Source organism: Lithobates pipiens, unplaced genomic scaffold (genome assembly GCF_037356315.1).
Source record: "Lithobates pipiens isolate NorthernLeopardFrog02 unplaced genomic scaffold, aLitPip1_a1.2 Scaffold_1, whole genome shotgun sequence".
NCBI lineage: Eukaryota > Metazoa > Chordata > Amphibia > Anura > Ranidae > Lithobates > Lithobates pipiens.
This window is the reverse complement of record NW_027507685.1, coordinates 187,967,600-187,990,666: the sequence shown is the minus strand read 5'-3', so window position 1 is coordinate 187,990,666 and position 23,067 is coordinate 187,967,600. Positions and strand designations below refer to the sequence as shown.

Here is a 23,067-nt window from a genome sequence, read left to right as displayed (position 1 = left end):
GGACTGAGCAGGACTCAGTGTGGTGACCCTTGAGGAGTATCTGTGAGTGCCAAGCTAGGGACCCAGCATGGACATGAGGCTGATGCTTGAGGTAGATGCTGAGTGAGTAGGTTGGAAGAGCTCAGGGGATCCAGTGGCAGTGGATCAGCAAGTCTAGTGAGAGACACTGGGAGCTCAGTGGAGTGAAGATCTACAAGAGGAGATTGTAGAAGAACTAAAGGAGTTTGTTATAACTTGTGTTAGAAACTGTAATGCCGCGTACACACAATCGGAAATTCGGCCAGCAAAAGACAGATGCAAGCTTTTGGTTAGAAAATGCGATCGTGTGTGTGCTCCATCGGACTCGAATTTCGGCCAGCAAAATATTGAGAGCATGTTCTCTATCTTTCGGTCGGAAAAAGTTCCTTTCCGAAAATGCATTTGTGTGTATGCAATTCCGACGTGCAGAAACCCACGCATGTTCAGATTCAACTACGAGACGGAAGCTATTGGCTACTGGCTATTGAACTTCCTTTTTCTAGTCCCGTCCTATGTGTTATACATCACCGCGTTCTTGATGGTCGGAATTTGGTATGACCGTGTGTATGCAAGACAGCTTGAGTGAAATCCCGCCGTAATTCCGTCGGGGAAACCATCGGAGCTATTTCCGACCAAAATTCCGATCGTGTGTATGCGGCATTATAAGACTGTTGCCATAGGAGACAGTGATCCTCATGCAGATGTGGTGTCTTGCTGTATACCTTTCCCTGCATGGCTGTCTGCCTATAGAAGTCTCAGAGTCTGCCAAATTAACATTGCAACTACTAAAGGGTGTCCTGGCCCTAACCCTCTCTCCCCCAGTTCTGTTCAAGAGAAAATAAATCTCTTTGCATTCAATGAGTGTCTGCCACCCATTCATCTACCTTACATTACACCCAACATTCCTCGTAACCCAGGATGTCAGCTGTCCCTAACTTTGGAGGTCACCCTTGGGCCCCAGGGGCCCTGGGATCTTGCTACACAGACAGCACTTACTATAGTCAGAAATGAGGAGGAAAGGACTAATCTATACATATTTGAGGGCTAAGCTGGCCGTACATGAATTTTAATTTGAGCAGTTCAGCAGGGACTGTAAGGTATTTTTTTTTTTTTTTGTTGTTGTTTTTGTTTGTTTTGTTTTTTGTTTACTGCAAGTTTTATGACCTTTGGTGACTTGTACATTGATTTTATCCCTGTGCCACCTTAAATTTAATTTAGCGTGATGGTCAGGAAATTTTGGAGAACGTATCTGAAGATGGAAAGGAGCTTCCAGGGTGTATGGGCCGGCATCAGAACCCCGGTATGGAATGTTCTTAGATACATTCATAGCCGCAAACTGTTCCTTTTGCTTTCATCTAATCTTTCTTTTGCCATCACAGGGCATGCCCTTGAAGCTGGCTGGTTTCTTCTGCGCCATGCCATCAGGCACTCTGACCATACTTTGAGACAGACTGCAGTGGAGAAGTTTGTGTTGCTGCCATTTCACTCAGGGTGGGATCAAGAGCATGGAGGTCTCTTCTCCTTTCAAGATGTGGATGGGCATTGCCCTACACAGGTGAACATAAAGTTTGAAAGGGGGGCCCATCACCCAAAGAGGGCCTAACACCATTTGCTAATAGGCCGATGTTAATATATGGTGAAGCGTTAAAGCTGAAAAAAGGCTAAATACACAGATTAAATACATATAGAATAGTTAAAAGAACAACAAAAAAACAAAACAAATGTAGTGATTGTTTGGGGGAGGGGCTAAGTTTAACTTTAACTTATTTCCCCCTATTGCATTAGGATACATTCTGTATGTCAAACTGTGGCCAGTTCTTCCTTCTGCTTCCATACTTCTACTGAGAGAAGCAAAGTTCCCATCTATTATTTCTATCTGCTTGTAAACTCCCCAAGAACTATAACCATCTCCCTGTATCATCGTAAACAAATGAAGGTTGGGTTTATTTTTTCATTGTACTGTATGTGGATAATTCCTGTTTCCTTTCCTTTCTTCCAGCTGGAGTGGAGTATGAAAATGTGGTGGCCACACACAGAAGCTCTGATTGCTTTTCTGCTTGGATATCAGGAGACCCGTGATCCACGTCTACTTGACCACTTCCAGACAGTCTTTGACTATGTTTTCACCCGGGTACGTAACATTAAAGTGACTGCTTAAATAAAAAGTAAAAGCCATGTAACACCTAACATCGCTTCAATCCTGGGAAAACAGTCCACTGGGAAACCGACCCTGGGCTCCAATCCTTGGGTCCCTTCTCACTGGTTCCTCTCGCTAACCTTCATATACTAAGTGCTGCAGTGAGATGGAGGAACCAGTGAGAACTGTCAGGGATCCAGGGATTGACACCCTCAGAAGTGATGGTTTCCTGGCACACTTTGGGAGACTGTTTTCTCAGGATCGAAACAGTGTTCAGTGGTGGGGACAGCGGGAAAGGTAAGTATTCGCCCACATTTCCGCCTCCATGTCCAGCCTGCTCATTGGACTATGAAAGCGTATATTGTTGTGGTCCTTCATATGCACCTCAACCCCTGTAAAACTTCCCGAACATCCAACTTGTTCAGATCCAAATGACAGAAACATGTTAAGATGTTGAATTGTATAATACAGTAAAGCCAGATTGCTCAGTCCTACTATGAAATGGGCCCTGTTACAATCTCTATATAAAATTAAAAATCTAACAGGGGTGGTGATGCCACATCAAAACTGCTCTGGCAGATATGCAAATCAAGGAATTTGAGCACGTCTTTACCACATACTCTAAAACAATATAGTTTAAATGATAAATTGATCCGGAGATTTAGGTAGCTAAAATTATGTGCAAATCTAAAGCTTTCTAATGAAACTCAGTCCGTCCGTCAGTCAGTCCTACCCACGCCTGTCTCCCATGCCTCCTAATTCGTCCCTGCCTGGTTGAAAACCAAAGCATTTTGCATACACTAGTAAAGTGAATACAGTGGTCTAGCAATGAGTACACTTTATAAACTTAGTGTAGTACCCTCTAATGCTAGAAATTTAGAAAGTTATTTTGTTTTAGAGTAGGTAAATGTATGCAGGCTTGGTTGGCAGCCAAGCCTGCCTCTGTTTGTTCCCTGGGTTGGGCAAAAATTCAGAGAGCTGGATGACTGACTCACAGGCAGCTTTGCTGAGACCTTCCCCCTATTTCTAGAATGTACTGGAACCTTCTAGAAAGAAGGGAGGGGAAGTAAGGTGGAGCTGGCTGGAGTATTCTGCGGGCCCTGACCAATCTCCAACTTGGATTGGCAGGGGGCAGGCCCCCTCAAATACTCAGGGCCAGCCCAGCTGGGGAGGAGTTGTTTGGGTGGAGATGGTGTGTTAGGCTGTTGTGGCCTTTGGGGGGGGGGGTGACCTTGGTCCTGGGCTTGGGTGCAGACGGGGCGCACTCAAGATACATGGAGTTCTCCTGGACGGGAGGCACGGAGCAAGGAGGACAGCGGGAGAATGCTCCCAGGCAAGTCTTCAGCAGGAACAGCCAAGAGGGCAGGGTAAGTGGCACAGTCAGGAGGACTGGGAGGCATCCCTGAGAGGACTGGGCTGAAGCAGCCTGGGATAGGTGCTGTGGTGGCACAGGCAGTGGAAAGGGGAAGCTGCAGCCAGGAGGGCTGGCAGGGCCTGAAGAGGTGGTACTGGGAGCAATAGCCACATGTAGGACAGCTAGCACTCAGAACAACCATATTTTTGCTACACCAAAGGGGCGCTTGGTCTGTTTTCAAGGATCCAAGTCTGTGATAGATCAAACCAAAAGTGCTAGCTGGTCCTGGGTGTGATGGTCTGTAAGCAAGTGTATGTGTTGGAGGAGAAGAGAACAGGTTGTATATACCAGTGGTGTATATAGATTCATTCCCTGATTTCCTATCTTCAGTCAAGTGGTATCCCATATGTTCCCTATCCCCATCCAAGTTATATCTCCTCAATAAAACAAAACAAAGTACAAGGACTGATTCTTGACTTAGGTGTGTCTGGAAATTCATGTGCCTGGCTGTTCAGGGATGGACCACAATCGCCTGCAGTCCCTACAAGGGTACCGCTATATTAGTTTAAGTACATGGGTTGTGCTGCTTTGATGGGTAAAAAAAAACTGTGCAGAGAGCACAATTGCCGACTTGGTTGGTTCTAAATATGTTAGCAACTGTCAGCAAAGGTTCCCTCCACTGGTAATATTGATCATTTGGTGGGCAGTACTGAGGTCCACCAGCAGGTGTCTCCTGGCAGTTTGGAGCTGTCAGAAGAGCTTCTCCCTGCTAGTATTATGTCATCTTTGGGCCGCAGTACTAGCGTCCACCAGCGGATCACCAGGCATCGCCTGACTTTGATAGCAGCTATAGTATAAATACCTGGAAAGTGCACAGACACCTTGCCCTGGTATTGTCCTTTTTCCCTGACCTGCAGCCTGTTTTCCTGTTATCCTGATCCCTGATTCCTATATCCTGTACCTGTTGTATCTGTTCCTGTATCCCTGGATCTTTGCTCTGCAGCCTGATCCCTCCATCTTGTTCCCTGTCTGTTTACTCCTGGCCCCCCATCTACTGATCTCCTGTTTATGACCCATGGCCTTGCTTGACTACGATTCTGGTACTCCCTTTTGCTACATATGCTGGTTGGTTTATTATCACTGTTTGGTTGTTTGGTTTGTTCACTCAGTTTGTATTGGTGTCGTGCTCACATTTATGTGCATTTACTTTAATAAACATACTTTCACCTATTTATGTCTGGTCCGCTCTGTCACAGTCACACAGTTCTGGTCACATCTGGTTTATGACAAACTGACCCTATTATGGTGCCCCCTGGCAAGTGGCACATTGTCACCTGAGGCACAGAATCTAAGTGGCAGTTAGCCTTCACCAGAGCTCCTGAAGTGGAGAAGGCCAGGAACCTAAGTGGTCCCGGTTTTCTTTACTACAACTGGCACCAGGTCGTGGCCTTCAAGATTAACCCACCATGGGGGTGACTGGAACAAAAAGGCTGTCTACACTTGCTCAGGATTCTCTGGAAGTCCTGGAGTTGGTGGAGGTCCTATGAATCCTGGAAATCACAGCAGAGAACCTGCAAGGAATCTTGAATGGACCACTAAAAATGCTTTGAAAATAGTAACCGATCCTCCAGCTTCACCACTTTAGGAGCCACTAATATGGAAGATGAATGCAGTCAATAACCTCTCAACTTTGTATGCATACTAAAGTCAGTGACTTAAGTGACTTAAGAAGTATAAGAGTAGCATGATAGCCAGGCAACAAGCATTTTCTGGAGAATACCAGGCTTCCTGTCTGTCTCAGCACAAGTTTGACTTTTTGTATTGTGATATTTTACGGCATGTGCATAATATAAGACCTTTTTTCTGTTTTGTGTTTTTCAGTTTTTGGACCCTAAATACGGGGAGTGGTTTGGCTATCTGAGCCAGGATGGAAAGGTAGCGCTCAGCATTAAAGGAGGCCCATTTAAAGGTTTGATTACCATTGTCACAAGCAATTTAGATTAACATTTTAATAAACTTCTGCCAGAATCTCCAAGATGCACTATGTTACCAAAAGTATTGGGACACCTGCCTTTATACGCACGTGAACTTTAATGGCGTCTTAGTCCATACGGTTCAATATTGAGTGGACCCACCCTTTGCAGCTATAACAGCTTCAATCCTTCTGGAAAGGCTGTCCACCGGATTTAGGAGTGTGCCTAAGGGAATGTTTGACCATTCTTCCAGAAGCGCATTTGTGAGGTTAGGAAATGATGTGGACGAGAAGGCCTGGCTTGCAGTCTCCACTCTAATTCATCCCAGAGGTGTTCTATCGGGTTGAGGTGAGTACCCTGTGTAGGCCAGTCAGGTTCCTCCACCCCAAACTCGCTCATCCATGTCTTTATGGACCTTGTTTGTGCACTGGTCATGTTGGAACAGGAAGGGGCTGTCCCTAAACTGTTCCCTCAAAGTCGAGGGCAGGCATGAAATTGTCCAAAATATCTTGGTATGTTGACACTTTAAGGGGCCAAGCCCAACCCCTGAAAACAGCTACACACCATAATTCCCCCTCCAACAAATGACTTGGACCAGTGCACAAAACAAGGTCCATAAAGACATGGATGAGCGAGTTTGGGGTGGAGGAAGTTGACTGGCCTGCACAGAGTTCTGACCTCAAACCCATAGAACATCTTTTGGAATGAATTGGAGTGCAGACTGTGAGCCAGGCCTTCTCATCTAACAGTACCTGACATCACAAATGAACTTCTGGAAGAGTGGTCAAACATTCCCGTGGACAGCCTTCCCAGAAGAGTTGAAGCTGTTATAGCTACAAAGGATGGGCCAACTGAATAATGAACCCTACGGACTAAGACTGGGATGCCATTAAAGTTCATGTAAAGGCAGGTGTCCCAATACTTTTGGCAATATACTGTAGTATTTGTGTAACTTTGACTATAAGGGTTCATGCACATGGACGCTTGTAGGCATTTTATATGCTACTTGACACAAAATTACGCATTCAGGAATTGGTGCAGGTAATCACTGATACAAATGGGCATCAACATCTACAAGAGTATGGCCTGCAATACAAGTGAATAGCTGCCCTGTGGCTGAAGCTTACCTCTGGTATATTTTACCTAAGAGTCTCCATACATAGACCAATCCACACACTTGATTTGAAGTGTATAAAGTGTAATGCACCATTCTAGAGTGCAGGCTGAGCCATGAAAACAATGCCAGATCACATATACAGTATATACACATTATGAAATAGTTTTTCTGTATCTAAACCTGAGAACAAAAATGTCATATATCACTCTCCAGTCATTAAATATGGTGGCTAGGCCCGGATTGGCCATAGGGCAAACCGGGCACTTGCCTGGTGGGCCGCCAGGCTGCAAGCCCTTGCGGGGCTCAAAGCTTGAGCTTGCGCCGCTCATCCAGCCTCTCCTCGGCCGCCCGGCTGCCAGTTAAACTCAGCCATCGGCGCCGGGGGGAGGAGCTAGATGACACTCCTTCGGCGGCCTCTGCACGGCCGCCCGTATAGGTCAGCTGTTGGTGCCGGAAGGAGGAGCCAGACCCACCTTCTGTCGAGAATGGACTGAATATGCCAGATCACTGGAAAAGAAAACGTGAGTTCAGCCCCCCTGTAAACTGCATAGGAGGAGGAGGGGTGGGGGTGGCTGCATATAGAAGAATAATTCCTCCCGCAGTAGCAGAATGCCTGCGAGAGGGAGAGGAGAAGCAGGAGGAGGATGGAGAGAATTATTCTTCTATATGCAGCCGCCCCCACTGCTCCTCCTATCCTGCTTCTCTCTGCTGCTACCCCCTGGGCTCTCCACCTCCCCCCCCCCCCCCCCGCTCTCCGCCCCCCCATGCTCTCCACCTCCCTCCCCATGCTCTCCACCCCCCCCCATGCTCTCCGCCTCCCCATTGCTCTCTCCACCTTCCCCCCCCCATTGCTCTCTCCACCTTCCCCCCCCCCCCATTGCTCTCTCCACCTTCCCCCCCCCCATTGCTCTCTCCACCTTCCCCCCCCAATTGCTCTCTCCACCTTCCCCCCCCCCCCCCAATTGCTCTCTCCACCTTCCCCCCCCCCCCATTGCTCTCTCCACCTTCTCTCCCCCCCCATTGCTCTCTCCACCTTCTCTCCCCCCCATTGCTCTCTCCACCTTCTCTTCCCCCCCCCATTGCTCTCTCCACCTTCTCTTCCCCCCCCATTGCTCTCTCCACCTTCTCTTCCCCCCCCATTGCTCTCTCCACCTTCTCTCCCCCCCCCCATTGCTCTCTCCACCTTCTCTCCCCCCCCCCATTGCTCTCCCCCCCCCCCATTGCTCTCTCCACCTCTCCCCCCATTGTTCTCTCCACCTTCCCCCACCCCCCCATGCTCTCTCCGCTGCCCTCCCTGTGCTCTCGCCCCACCCCATGTTCTGAAGGTTCTTCCCTGTGCTCTCCAACCCCCCATGCTCTTTCCTGGTCCCACCTCACCCCTCCCCCACACCTCTGGTGGGTTCTCCCTCCCCCCTCTCAGGGGATCTGTCAGGGAGGAGAGTGGGGAAGGGGCCGGTTAACATGTCATGGACTGCTCAATGCAAAATGCCCAGGCCTATTTTTTGTCCCAGTCCGGGCCTGGTGGTGGCTGTACTCGTTTTATTTTTTTCAAGCTAAGTAATTGTTTTGCAAGCAAAGAAAAATACCTAAATTCAGGATAAATCACTTTCCTAGTAACTGTAATAAAGCAGCTGACATAAATTGTATGTTGACAATAAGCATAGAAAATATAATGGTACACAGCACTACAAGTATAGTATTACAAATAAAAGTCCATAGTATTTGAAATAAGGTCCGTATTCAGGGGAAAAAGCTGGAATTGCCCACAGTGTAGGCAAGAATGCAAATTAGATTAATACAGACTTCTCCACCACCAAACATCAACACACCAGGCCTCTTACCAAAACGAATGGACCACTTAATCACAGGTGGTCACACAAGTATGATAAATCAACAGAGCCACAAAACCATTAATGGAGATCACAGATGGCTGGGTCTTGTACTCACCAAATAATCAGAGGTGCATGCATAAAATATAAAAGAAGGAACTCCTCATGGTGTAGTATTATGAAACCAGAGTCATATTTATTGAAAGAAAAATCCAGGGTACTTACATTTCATCAAATTAAAAACAAGCATGTACAGAAAGCAGAAGTCTGTATAAGCAGCATTTGTTTCCAACCACAAAGATGGCCGCGGTCGACACGTTGCATCGTCGTGATGTCAACACTCCACCCGTGGAAGATAAGTCCGTATTCACCTAATTGTATTCCTGTATACTCTGTGGGTGATTCCACCTTTTTACCCTGAATAAGGACCTTATTTCAAACTAATTCCACGTGTACACGATCGGAATTTTGATTGGAAAAAGCTCTGATGGTTTTTCCGACGGTATTTCGCTCAAGCTGTCCTGCATTCACATGGTCACACCAAATTCTGACCGTCAAGAATGCGGTGACGTACAACACATACGGCGGGACTAGAAAAAGGAAGTTCAATAGCTTCCATCTTGTGCATGCATTCGTTTTTATGCTTTGGAAATTGCATACACACGATCGGAATTTCCGTCAGAAAAATTGAGAACATGCTCTCAAATTTTGCTAGCGGGAATTTGGCCAGCTAAATTCCAATGGAGCATACACAAGTTGCATTTTCTGATGAAAAGCTCTCATCAGTCTTTTGCTGGTCGAAATTCCGATATGCGGCAATAGAAACAGACAGTCGCCCGGGACTTTAAGTGAAGTGTCCATGATAATCAAGGGTAAACAAGATATATGAATATAAAAAAGTAACAACGTTTATTTGAATGGTATCAATATCATCCAATACAAGACATGAACGTAGGTGAAATATTCATAAAAACAGCAACATAGCATGATACTGCTCTAAACATAGCCATAATGATATAACATCACAAAATATTAATGGTACAGATATACTTGATACATCTCTAATCTGACGCGTTTCACAAGCTCTACTTGCTTCTTCAGGGGTAGGGATGAGCTTGATGTTCGAGTCGAACATACGTCGCACATTCGGCGAATACAGAACGTTATGGGCCATTCGTACCAAATTCGTGTGGCGCTCACGGCTCACAATGCACTGTGCCATTGCAGTGCATTGCTGGCTCATGATTGGCCAAGCATGCACTGTGACCACACATGCTTGGCCAATCACAGCGCCAGCAGCGAAGAGAGCAATAATTGGCCACAGGCAAGATGCCTGTGGCCAATTATAGCTCAGGGGGGGTTTAGTACACGCCCCACACTATATAAGGCCCCAGCGTGGCGGCCTTGTGTAGTGTGTTCCGGCGTGCAGGCAAAGAGCAGCATAGGCAGGGACAGTGTGTTCTTTTCTCAGGCATCTGCAGGAGTTAGTGGGTGTTGTGTGCCTCCAGCGCAGTATACACCTGTATCTACCCTTTATTGCTGGTGTTCTCTCATATAGGCATCTGCAGTAGTTAGTAGGTGTTGTGTGCCTATAGCACAGCACAGTATACACCTGTATCTACCCTTTATTTCTGGTGTTCTCTCATACAGGCATCTGCAATAGTTAGTAAGTGTTGTGTGCCTCCAGCACAATATACACTACCCAATTGCTGGTTTTCCCATCTCCCTGCAGGCCATTACTATGTCTGGAAGGCCAACAAGGAGAAGCAGACAGTCACGAGCCAATAAAAGAGGGCAAGCAGGCTCAGTGTCTAGAGACAACAGTGCTGGTCGTGGACGCTGTGCATCGTCATCAGCATGTGGCCATGGGACACGCTTGTCCTTATTTTCGGCAGCTGGACGTTTTGAGCTGCATCATGCCGAAGACTTGGTAGAGTGGATGACTAAGCCCTCTTCATCCTCCTCATCCTCTCTCACCCTCGGCTTAGAGTACTAGCAAAGCAGCTGCCAACGCGTCCTCTTCCCTCGTTTCAATGTCATCATCAGTCACTCCTTCCCTAGACCCACCATGTCCTCCTGAGGAGTCCCCCGAACTGTTTGAGCACAGTGCTGGGTACATGCTCCAGGAGGATGCCCAGCGTTTTGAAGGCTCTGATGATGATACCCAGCTAGAGGAAGGCAGTAGCATGAGCGCAGAGTGAGGGGATGCTCAAGAAGGACAGCAATCTGGCAGTCATTTTCCACCAGCTGCAGCATGCTGCCAGGTTTGCTCCAGGGATGAAGAGGGAGGGGATGATGAGTTCACTGACTCCACATGGGTGCCTGATAGAGAGGAGGAGGAGGAGGCACATCTCCAACGAGGCAGGATGCCCTCCGGGGGCCAGCTTAGGGGCAGCACACAGACTGAATCACTCTGCAGAGCTCCGCCTGTGCAGGGCGCTGCCTCTGCGCGTTATTCCAAAAGATCTTTGGTGTGGGCCTTTGAGACGAGTGCATCAGATCGCACCGCTGCTATTTGCAACATATGTCTTGAGCGTATCTCGCGTGGCCAAAACATCAGCCGCTTGGGCACCACATGCTTGACCAGACATATGTTGACCTGCCATGCAGCTCGTTGGCAAGAGTACCTTAAAGACCCACACCAAAGAACAAAGCGAACCTCTCTTTGCTCCTCATCAGCTGGGATCTCCAACCCCACTAGACCTTCAGTCCTCTTTGAAACCTGCACTGAGAGGACTGAAGGTGTAGAATTAGTTGTCACAGCCAATTACTTGTGGGCACTCTGCTAGCATTACACCCACGTCCGATTGTAACAGGCAAATTTCCCTGCCCCAGCTGCTGGACCGTAGAAAGAAGTTCACTCCCAGCCATCCACATGCCCAGCGGTTGAATGCTAGCTTGGCTAAATTGCTAGCACTTCAACTGCTGCCTTTTCAGTTGGCAGACTCTGCCCCCTTCTGTGCAATGTGCGGTTCCTGAGTGGCAGGTCCCCAAACGCCACTTTTTCTCACGGAAGGCGATTTCGGCTCTCTACCGGCATGTGGAAGGCAATTGTCCTTGCCTCGCTGGACAGGGCGGTCAGCAGTAAGGTGCATATTACTGCTGACTCATGGTCCATCAGGCATGGACAGGGACATTGCCTATCTTTCACGGCCCATTGGGTCACTCTTCTGGCAGCTGGGAAGGATGCAGGACAAGATGCAGTAGTGTTGGAGGTTGTTCCGCCACCATGCCTCGAAAATGATATAACTGGTTGTGGCACGCCTCTCTCCTCCACCCCCACCTCTTTTTCTTCCTTCATGGCCTCTTCCAGTGCTCTGGCCTTGGAACCAGCGGTGCTCCGTAGGCTTTCAAGGGGCTATGCAAGTACGCAGGAAAAAATATGCCAGGCCATGCTTGCACTGGTTTGTTTGGGGGACAGGAGCCACACTGGGGCAGATATTTCATCAGCTCTGCAGGGGCAGGCCGAGAGGTGGTTGACGCCACGCCAGCTTAAGCCAGGAATGGTGGTTTGCGACGATGGCACCAACCTCCTCTCCACCCTCCGACAGGGACAACTGACCTATGTGCCCTGTGTGGCTTACGTCCTTAACCTGGTGGTGCAGCGGTTCTTGGGCAGGTGCCCAGGCTTACAGGATGTCCTGAGGCAGGCCAGAAAAGTCTGTGTGCATTTCTGCCGATCATTTAATGCCAGTGCTCAGCTGGCTGAGCTCCAAAGGAGTTGAACCTGCCCAAGAACCGCCATGTATGTGACATGCTCACCAGGTGGAACTCAACATGGGCCATCAATGAGTACCTGTGCGACTACGGCACCAGGACAGGGTCAGGGGAGCTCAGTTTTTTCTCACCACGCCGGTGGGGCATGATCAGGGATGCATGCACTGTCCTGTCACTATTTGAGGAGGCCACAAGGATGGTGAGCAGTGACAGTGCATGCATCAGTGACACTGTACCTCTTGTCCACCTGTTGGAGGAGGATTGTGTCAGCATGGAGGTGGAGCCTGGCACTCGGCATCAGCAGCAGCAGCCTTGTAGGGATGATTTACAGTCTCAAGAAACCCGTGGACTTCTACGTGGCTGGGAGGAGGTGGCTGCAGATCATGTTGTCCTTGGTGACCCAGAGGACTCCGGACCGAATGCCTCAGCTAACCTTCGCTGCATGGCCTCCCTGATCCTCCAAAGCCCGCGGAAGATCCTCGTATTCTTCAGTTCAAGAAGAGGGACCATTACTGGCTGGCCACTCTCCTTGATCCACGGTACAAGGGTAAGGTTGTGGACCTTATCTTGCTGCCACAGAGGGAGCAGAGGATGAGACATCTCCGGGAGGCTTTGCAGAAAGGTCTGTGCAACTCGTTCCCAGAGACTCGGGCAGCACAGTGGTGCAGTGGTTAGCACTCTCACCTAGCAGTAAAAAGGGTTGCTGGTTCAAATCCCAACCACAACACTACCTGCCTGGAGTTTGCATGTTCTCCCTGTGCCTGCGTGGGTTTCCTCCGGGTACTCCGGTTTCCTCCCACACTCCAAAGACATGCAGGCCGGATAATTGGCTTCTATCCAAAATTGGCTCTAATATATGAATGGGGACCTTGGATTGTGGGCTCCTTGAGGGTAGGGACCGATGTGAGTGTGCAATGTACAGGGATAGGGACAATTGTAGACACTCATTAAGGTTGTCTTTATTCAACCTTTGTAACTATGTAACTTGGAGGTTACAAACTCCTGGTCTTGGACAACGTGTTTCTCGGGCTTTGGTTAGTCACAGAAGGAGTGGTAGAGAAGGTGGCCGTCTGACCAATGCATTCAGACAATTTTTTTAGTCCGCAGCCCCAAGGTATGATCGGTTCCAGCAACCATCGCCAGCATCTGATTTACATGGTGCAGGAATACCTAGGGGCAAGGTCAGACTTGGACACCTTTCCCACCGAAAATCATCTGACTTACTGGGTCTTGAGGATGGATCACTGGCCAGAGCTTGCACAGTATGCAATTGAGCTACTGGCCTGTCCTGCATCCAGTGTTCTTTCGGAACGCACCTTCAGTGCTGCTGGTGGCTTTGTAACCGATCACAGGGTGTTGCCTGTCCACCGACTCAGTTGATCGACTGACCTTCATAAAGATGAATCAGTCTTGGATCACCACTAGCTACCAAGCACCTGAAGCTGATGTAACCGAAACCTTTTTTTTTTTTTTTTTTTTTTAAATGTCACATCCCTTCAAGGCTGCCTATGCTTATCTGAGTGACATCTGATATCTTGGAAGAACATTTTTGGTTCTGGGTGATGCCACCAGCCCAATTTTTCAGCCCCTGTTTAACAGGGGCGTGTAATTACAATTTTTGATGCAATGCTTTGCAGCAGGGCTCATTCCTGCACTCCAACTAGAGTATATGGTAAAGGTTGCCGTGTCGTAGCACCAGTGTCTAAGGCCCAATTTTTCAGCCCCTGTTTAACAGGGGCACGTAATACAATTTTTGATGCAATGCTTTGCACCAGGGCTCATTCCTGCATTACAACTAGAGTATATGGTAGAGGTTGCAGTGTATAGGCCCAATTTTTCAGCCCCTGTTTAACAGGGGCATGTAATACAATTTTTTGATGCAATGCTTTGCAGCAGGGCTCATTCCTACACTCCAACTAGAGTATCTGGGAAAGGTTGCAGTGTTGTGGCACCAGCAAGCAGTGCCTAAGGCCCAATTTTTCAGCCCCTGTTTAACAGGGGCATGTAATTACAATTCTTGATATAATGTTTCACAGCAGGGCCCGTTCCTGCGCCCACCGAGAGTAACTGTGAGGACTTATAGTGTTGTGGCACTGGCACCAGCACCAGCACCACAACCACCAAAGGCCCAATTTTTCTACCATTGTTCAACAATGGCAAGTAATTACAATTCTTGATCTAATCGTTCACAGCAGGGTGCTCCAGCGCCCACCAAGAGTTACTGTGAGGGCTTACAATGTTGTGGCAACACCAACACCTTAGGCCTCCATTTCTGCAAAGCATATAGGGCAGGCCCCTACTTTAAAACATCCAACTTACAAACATCTCCTACTTGCAAACGGAAGGACACAACAGGAAGTGAGATGAAAAAAGACGGGGTGATGACCCTATCCTATGTTTTCCAAAAAGCTTAAAAATAGTTTTTTTTTTGACTGGAGCTACACTTTAAAAATGTACCAGTCCAAAATTACAAACAGATTCTACTTAACACAACAAACCTACACAGTCCCTGTCTTGTTTTCACCACCTGTATACTGCTGTTCTGAGTATATAGGGCCTGGGGGCCCCACGCCTTTCCTTTTTTTAAATTGGGTACGGGGTTCCCCTTAATATCTGTACAAGACCCATAGGGGCTGGTAATGGGTAGGGGAGGCTACCCATGCCATTTTTCTCAATGATTTTCATCTGTATTGCCGGAACCAGATATTACATTAAAACCACTAGCAGTTTTAAATGACTTTTTTTTCCGTTAAATGTCATTTTGTGCTGGGACTGTTTTAAACGCGGGAAACATGTGGCACTTTGCAGGCATATTATAGACACCCCCCAGGCACGATATTTAAAGGAATATTTTACTTTTTTTTTTTTTCACTTTAATCGTCATTAAAATCAGTGCTCCCGAAAAAAAAAATGCAGTTTTTAAAAACATTTCAGCCATTGGCCCATGTCCCCTGGGGAAGGAGCCGGGTTCCCAAACCCCTTTTAGGACAATATCTTGCATTTTAGCCATTAAAATTAGCACTTTTTATTTCGAAAGGTTTGAGTCCATACACTTCAATGGGGTTCTAAAGTTCGCACAAATTTTTGGTCTGTTTGAAAATTCTGGTCCGAACCGGGGGTGGGGGGGGGGTTGGGGTGTTCGGCTCATCCCTTATTTAGGGGCTGATGTGTATATTTGATATCTGTAACAAAAAGTAAAATATATATTTTAGTATAGGTTATGATTGGACAGGAGCATGAGGCCAGAGCTAATAATCCCATACTTGCTAGTCAGACGATTGGCTTCAGCGGAGAACATCTCCCCCGGGAGCTAAGGATAGAGACCACAGCATGGAGGACCGAGGCCAGACGCAGGGCAGGCATGGCAAGGAGATGGAAAGAAAAATTTGGACCTAAGGATCACCCATGAATCTTGCAAGGTGTACTCACTGTAATAAAATGTATAATTATGTATACAAATCTAAGATGGTTAGTGTAGCAATGTCCTGAGAGTATAAGATTATGTACTTGGGTACAAGGGATTAAAGGGAGTCCTGCAGAGCATGGGGGAGATGGTATGAGGAGAAAGGAAGGGATGTAAAAAGGGAGTGAGAAAGAGGTAGGAAAAGAAGCGAGAGAATGGAGAAATGTTGCAAACTGAAAAAGTAAAGATGAGTAAGCTAGAATGGGAGGAAGGGGAAAATTGAAAAGGATAAAGTAAAAAAAAGGTGTATGGATGAAAGTATGTGAGAATAATACCCCACGTTGTACGTGTAGAGATAAGTGTACTGGTAACGTGACATATATGGGTATAAAAATAGTGCCTACCAGTTTCTTATTTCAAACACTATGGACTTTTATTTGTAATGCTATATGTGTAGGGCTGCGTACCATTATATTTTTTAAAGAAAAAATACCTGTTGATCCTGCCAGGAATATCCTTGTAAATTCTTGTAAATGGAGCTGAAATCTCAAACAATATCATCTGCTTTCCCAGCCATCTTATGTAAACTACAAAACGCTCCCCCCTTCCCCACCCAAAAGGAATGAATATGAAGAGAAGAGGAAATGCCTGTAATTCAAATCAGTAGAGACCCCTAGGGCAACAATGGCGTTTTTTTATAGATACAGTACAGTGAGTTTTGTCATTATAGAACAGGAGGTTTGTTTTTGGCAGGATCACCAGGTGAAAATAAAGGAAAGAAAAAAAATTTAAAAAATGAATGCAGCCACATCTAAGAACTGGTAAGCTGCCATATATTATTTTTTGTTCTTGGGTTGAATGTATGAAAACTCACTAGAAAAAAAAACATACAACATTCCCTAAAATTGGCCATAATACTAAAAGGAATAACAGTTTTAATTTTTTTAAAGGTTTTTTTGAATTTTCAAAAAGTTGGTGAGTTCAAAACGACTATTGTTCTCAAACCTAGTGATAAAAAGATTTGAAGAGGCAGAATAGAGATTTTTTTCTTGAGCAAATTCTAATTCGGATTTTTTGACAACAAAACCGCTGAACTTTGTTTGAAGGGTGTTGGCTTCAACTTGTCTTGCATACACACGGTCACACAAATGTTGGCCAACAATTAGGAATGTAGTGATGTACGGTGAGCCGATGTGATGCTTCCATTACGACCGCTAGTTTTACAAGACCGTGTGCTTCCAGCTCATCCTTGATTCCAAGCATGCGTGTTTGTACTTTGGACTTTTGTCGGGCGGAAAATTTGACAACATGCTAGTCAACATTTGTTGGCAGAAAGTCCGACAACAAATGTCTGATGGAGCATACACATGGTCGGGCTTACCGCCAATAAGCTTACATCCAACATTTCCCATCTGAAAATCCGATCGTGTGTATGGGGCATTACTCGAAATGTGGTATTTATTTATTTATTTTTGGCCCAAAAAAAATCATAACTATTGTAATGAAATCTGTTTAATACACCTGGGATTCCATTAAGGTAGCAGGTCTGGATGACATGACATTTTTAAGGGCTTTGGAACAAAATTCCAATGATGGTGAGATCAAATGCTCTGAAGAACAAGTTTCAGAATTTCCTTATGACTGTTCGAACAAAATTTTACTTGTGTATTTCCAGCCTAACCAATAAAAAAAGTATTAAAACGAGATACCCCACTGTAAATAACCCACCTCTTTCCACATTGTTTATGAAAAATGTAAGACTAATGCCCCGTACACACGGTCGGATTTTCAGACGGAAAATTTCCATGGGAGCTCTTTGTCGAAAATTCCGACTGTGTGTAGGCTCCATCGGACATTTTCCATTGGAATTTCCGACACACAAAATTTGAGATCTGGCTCTCAAATCTTCTGACAACAATTCTGATGCACAAAGTTTCACGCATGCTTGGAATTCGAGCAGAAGAGCCGCACTGGCTATTAAACTTAATTTTTCTTGGCTCATCGTACGTGTTGTATGTCACCGCGTTCTTGGCGATCGGAATTTCCAACAAGGTTTGTTTGACCGTGTGTAGGCAAGACAAGTTTGAGCCAACATCCCTCAGAAAAAATGCATGGATTTTGTGGTCGGAATGTACGATCGTGTGTACAGGGCATAAGTGTGTGAGTGCGTGTAATGATCTACTAGATCGGTATTTCTCAACCGGGGTGTCATCTTTGTTTCCTTGTGGTGTTGTGAGAATGATGCTATGTACACATGATCAGACGTTCCGAAACAACAAAACTGGATTTTTTTTCCGACTGATGTTGGCTCAAACATGTCTTGCATACACATGGTCAAACAAATGCTGTTGGAAATTCCTGAACGTCAAGAACGTGAATCGAGAAAAGTGAAGTTCAATAGCCAGTGTGGCTCTTCTGCTTGGTTCCGAGCATGCATGGACTTTTGAGTGTTGGAATAGTGTACACACGCTCGGAAAATTGTTGAGAAAATTTGAGAACCTGCTCTCAAACAGTTGTTGGAAATTCCGACCAGCAAATGTCCGATGGAGCATATACACGGTCGGAATTTTCGACAACAAGCTCGCATTGAACATTTTGTTGTTGGAAAATCCTATCATGTGTATGGCCAATTAGACTCAGTTTGCCCTGGATCAGCTTCATGAGTAGCCATGGTCCAGCTGGCTACTAGCACCATAATTGCCACTGACGGTCTAGGCCCAGGATGCATGTTATTTGAGGCTCAGCTGGCTCGCCTGCACCATCTCAACACATGACTGATCCACAGACCCGATGCCGATAAGCCCCCTGCCTTTAGCAGAATATGGAAATCTGCCTCCACCAGATCTCGTCCACTTCCCATCTTCTGCTGCTCTTCTGATGTGAGGGGACTGTGTAACTGGGGGGCTCTGTTATTGGGGAGAGGGTTTGTAAATGGGGTGACTAATGTGATGGGGCAATTTTGTCATTTTATAGGGGCATCTGATGCATAGGAGTGACTCTCATGTGATGGGGGGGCCTCTCTTGTATAGGGGGCTCTGGCATGATGGAGGACCTCTGGTGTAATGGGTGGCCTCTAATGTGATGGGGGAACTTCTGATCTGATGAGGGGCATCTGATATATAGAGGTGACTGATGTGATGGGAGATTTGCATGGATAGACAGGACTCTGACATGATGGAGGAACTTCTGATCTGAAATTAATTTCATCAGGGAGTTCTGTGCAGTCTTCTGGGCTCAATTTCCCATTGATAAGTAACATGTACGTACATTTTAGCCTGGGGTGCCTTAAGATTTCACATACTTTTAGAGGGTGCCAGGGTATCATATTGGACTACATAGCATGGCGGGTCTGATATTACGCCCCTTTTCCTTCATCATGGGTATGCTTCATGTGGTTCATATTTTACTTTGTGCTGTGGCCTGCAATGCATAGGGCATAGCCTGTTTCCTTATCTTTTGTGTTAACACAAAGATTTTATTACATTTTAGGCTGTTTTCACATCCCACGATGCCTGTATATGTGTGAGGAGATTCTGTCCAGGCTTCTGGAAGAAGACAACCAAGCCACAGACTAATTCTTATGGAAGACTGAAGAACATTCCTAGCTGGAAAATTGCTCCTAGTAATATCAATGTGTCATAGAAGCTTAGAGTGATTGGCTTATATTCCCTGCAATATATCTATGCGATTTCTTGGTGCTCACCATTGCCAATGCAATTTTTTTCTAATGGTGAGCTTTAATATGCCAGCTTATGATAGATAGATAAAGGTTTATGGCACAATTATTTTCTTACAATCATCTGCAACTGTGAAGTGTTAATGTAGATTGTCACGTCTAAATGTGTAAATTATTTGAGGCCACATTGGCTCAATAATCTAATTCCTATAACCCTATTGGAAACATCTGCACAGCACTGACTAAAAGCCACCTCTGACCATCTAGCTGTGGAGTAGATGTGCTCTATTATATATTTCTTTTAATTAATGAGTAACCTACGGTTCAAATGTCTTTAGGGTGATAGCCCCTGGGCAGTTTAAACCTGAGTGTGTAGGACAGGAAGATCTATCTATCACTTAATTATACACGTATCTGCTCATTCATATTTTTCATGTAGCCTGTGCCTGCTTGCACTACAGTGGGAGGAGAAGATGTTGTAGAAGGTGTGGCTATCAGCAGTCGCTGTTGTTTTACAACCCAATTAGCACCTGGCCACACCTACTCCTACCCACATCTTTCTGGATTGACAGCTCTGCTTCTGTTGCTGAAACCCTCCCACTGTGAGCTGCAGTGTCTGGGAGGGGAAACTTGTGATACACCAATGAAAGAGAATTTGACACAGTCAGGGAGAGTAAAGGAAGTTATTTCCTTATGAGACCTGTGCATCACATATTAACTGAATTTGATACTTGCTTACACTGTCATACAGGATCCTTTAGATCTACTTTAACATATATATTTCACTTATAAGATGTTGCTGCATGGTAAAACCACAGTTTTTTTTTTTTAATGTCATTTTATAATGAAAATAAGACCAATAAAGCAGCATTGTTCTTGATACTTGGTATTAATAAAGATCTGCAATCAGGTAACCTTAAATTCCCAATTATGTCTTTGCCAAGTGTTTTCAGGTGTGAAGAAGGTAGCTCTACAGGTTCTGCTCTATCTGAAATCTTAATAGGGAAATACTCAGGGCCACCAGCCCAACATATCTTATTATTACTGGGCCATGGGAGCTCCCTGTCAAGTCCTTTGCTGCTTGGACCATCTACAGAGCAGCGTTTATATCAATGGGAGAACAATAGTTTACATTGATATCTGACCAGTCTGTGTCTTACATGGGAGTGGTCCATAGTACAGTGGTCTATAGCAGCCATTCTCAACCTTTTTACCCCCAAGGAACTTCAGAAAAAAAAATTCAGTTCAGGGGAACCCTTGCTAAAATGAATTTATTGGGGATCAGTAGGAACAATGTCCCCCTTACTTTGGTGGTCAGTAGAAAGAATGTCCCTCTTACAATGGTAAACATAATGCCACCCTTACAGACATATAGAAAAATCTTGCTATTGGCTTTTTCAAGTGGCACTGGCCCTGGAACTATGCAGACACCATCAAAAGCGAGGGGACTCTAGAGGAATCCTAGGATTCCACTGAACCTTGGTTGAGAATGGCTGGTCTGCAGTATAGTGTGACCGACGAGAGGTCAATGACAATGTCTAATAACATTTTGGTAGTCTGATTTAACCATGCCTACTTGCTGCATCACCTGGCTTTTGCTGGGCACCAGGTATTCCAGTCCAACACCACCACCTTCTGCTTAACAATGCAATTGTGAAAAACTAAGAGGATTGCTAAGACCCCATCTGGAATATGCTGTTCAGTTTGGAGGACCAAATCACAAAAAGGATATCGGGGGAACTAGTGTAAAGTACAGATAAGGCAACCAAACTGATAAGAGTCATGAAGGAGTTCAGCTATGAGGAAATATTAGAGGAACTGAATTTGTTCTCTCTTGGGAAGAAAAGAATAAGGGGGGATACGATCAACATGTACAAATACATGGACCATGTAATTGGTAAGGAGTTCGTCACTTTCAGGTCATGCTAGAGGACAAGGGGGCACTTTTTGTATAGGTAATAACACCAGGCAAGAGTAGTTGATCAAGGGAATATCCAATTGCCTTCAGAGGGATAATGAAGGAATGTATTTTTCCCCTTTTGGAGCAAATTGGATAAAGCTTTATATTTTATTTTTATTTTTTGTTTTGTTTTTTGCCTTACTCTGGATCAACTATGCAGATTTTTTTGGACAGTTTTGGCAGTGGCTGTAATGGTACCTGATAAAATAGATTAAATGCCAGCGCACAGGATAATTACATAAATAGCATACAATAAATGGGACATAGGTCTAAAAAGTCCATGACAAGGAAACCGAGGGGTAAAAGTTTATAGACAAGTAGACGATAAGTCTTATGATGTATCTTGAATGGAGGACACGCACTAAAGGCAAAGCTTTTCTCTGGAGTGAAGCCAGCTCGAGGTAAAACTTAAAGGAAAACAGAAAAGCACCTCAAGTGCAATATTTATTATATACAATTTTAAGCAGTCAAATATACTCACATCAAGAAAAATAAGCTCATCTGGGGAAAGGAACCTGACAGGAAGAGTCCTACACGCCTCCGCTCCGCGTGTGTACCTGTGGTGATGTCCACGGTAAATCAGGAAGAAGCTGGCAAGTCTTGAGTAGTTCCAGGTAAGTTGAATGGGGCCAGCTTGAAGCGCCGTGCCAGTGGGCGTGTGACGTCACCAGGGTAAGGAGAGACAAACGCAACGCGTTTCAGAGCATGCGCGCTCCTTTCTCAAGTGGTATGGAGAGGGTCAAGTTTAAATATTCTGCACAGAGAGAGTCATTTGCCAAATAACAGAATAGAGCCACTAGATTGCTGTTTACCTGAATGCAGTTAACACGAACAGAATATATACAACTTTACCATACAAAAAAACTTGATAAATTATATAATTTTTAAAAACCATCTAGGTATAGAATAACCAGCACTATAACCAATGAGATTATATATATATATATATAAAATCTCATTTAGGAGTGTTTATACTAACCTGCCATTTTGAGGGCTCAAGAAATGTGATATGCAGTCAGTACATCACACTTATTTATATATATAATTTTTTTTTTACATGTTTTATACAAGAAAGTATGAAAAAACTTTTTTTTTTCCAAAATGTTCAGTCTTTTTTTTTTTTTTTTCTTTATATAGTACAAAATAATAAAAATAAAACTCAGCAGTGATAAAATTGGCACCAAAAGAAAGCTTTATTTGTCTCAAAAAAGATATGATATTTATGTTGGTACAGGGTTACATGACCGATTAGTGTCAAAGTACCACAATACTCAAAACGTAAAAAAAATGGCCAGGTAGGGTAGAGGAATTGAACCTGATTGAGGATCTGGCCTTGACAGCTCGGCTGAATTGAGAGGCTTATACGAAAAGCTGGACCCTATGGAACATGTTTATCTACTTAGAGCAGGGATCCTCAAACTACGGCCCTCCAGCTGTTGCGAAACTACATGTCCCATGAGGCATTGTAAAAGTCTGACATTCACAGACATGACTGGGCATGATGGGAATTGTAGTTCCTGAACAACTGGAGGGCCATAGTTTAAAGACCCATGACTTAGAGGAAGGGAAGGCTCTCATTGATGTGGGTCCTAATGGTTGATGAAATTTTAGCATTCTGTGCCTGGCCGCTGACTGGCTCTTCGTATTACGCCCCCCTTTTCCTCCCTTTTTTCTCCCTTTTTTTTATCTGCTTTTTTTCTACTATTTTTTTTTTTTGTGTGTGTTTCTTGTCTTGCCTTACATTTATGTGTAAACATTTGGCAGTTTTCTGTTACATACGGGGTTCCTCAGAAGGTTGTCCCACTTTGGCACTGCTAACCGGGGCATCTCCAGGACATGCCAGATCATTACCTACAGGGGTATAACTCCCTAGCTCCCTTTGT

At 45.3% G+C, this 23,067-nt stretch overlaps 1 protein-coding gene across 1 annotated transcript in view; it reads left to right on the top strand.

The window, feature by feature from the left end:
• RENBP (renin binding protein) overlaps window positions 1-20,152 on the top strand; it is a 69,441-nt gene extending 49,289 nt beyond the window's left edge. The window contains exons 6-10 of the mRNA XM_077479018.1: window positions 1,237-1,318; window positions 1,398-1,573; window positions 2,018-2,149; window positions 5,391-5,478; window positions 19,038-20,152. Coding sequence (XP_077335144.1) covers window positions 1,237-1,318; window positions 1,398-1,573; window positions 2,018-2,149; window positions 5,391-5,478; window positions 19,038-19,123 — 564 coding nt within the window. The 3' untranslated portion in view covers window positions 19,124-20,152. The remainder of the gene's footprint in view (window positions 1-1,236; window positions 1,319-1,397; window positions 1,574-2,017; window positions 2,150-5,390; window positions 5,479-19,037) is intronic.
• Window positions 20,153-23,067: the final 2,915 nt, after the last annotated feature.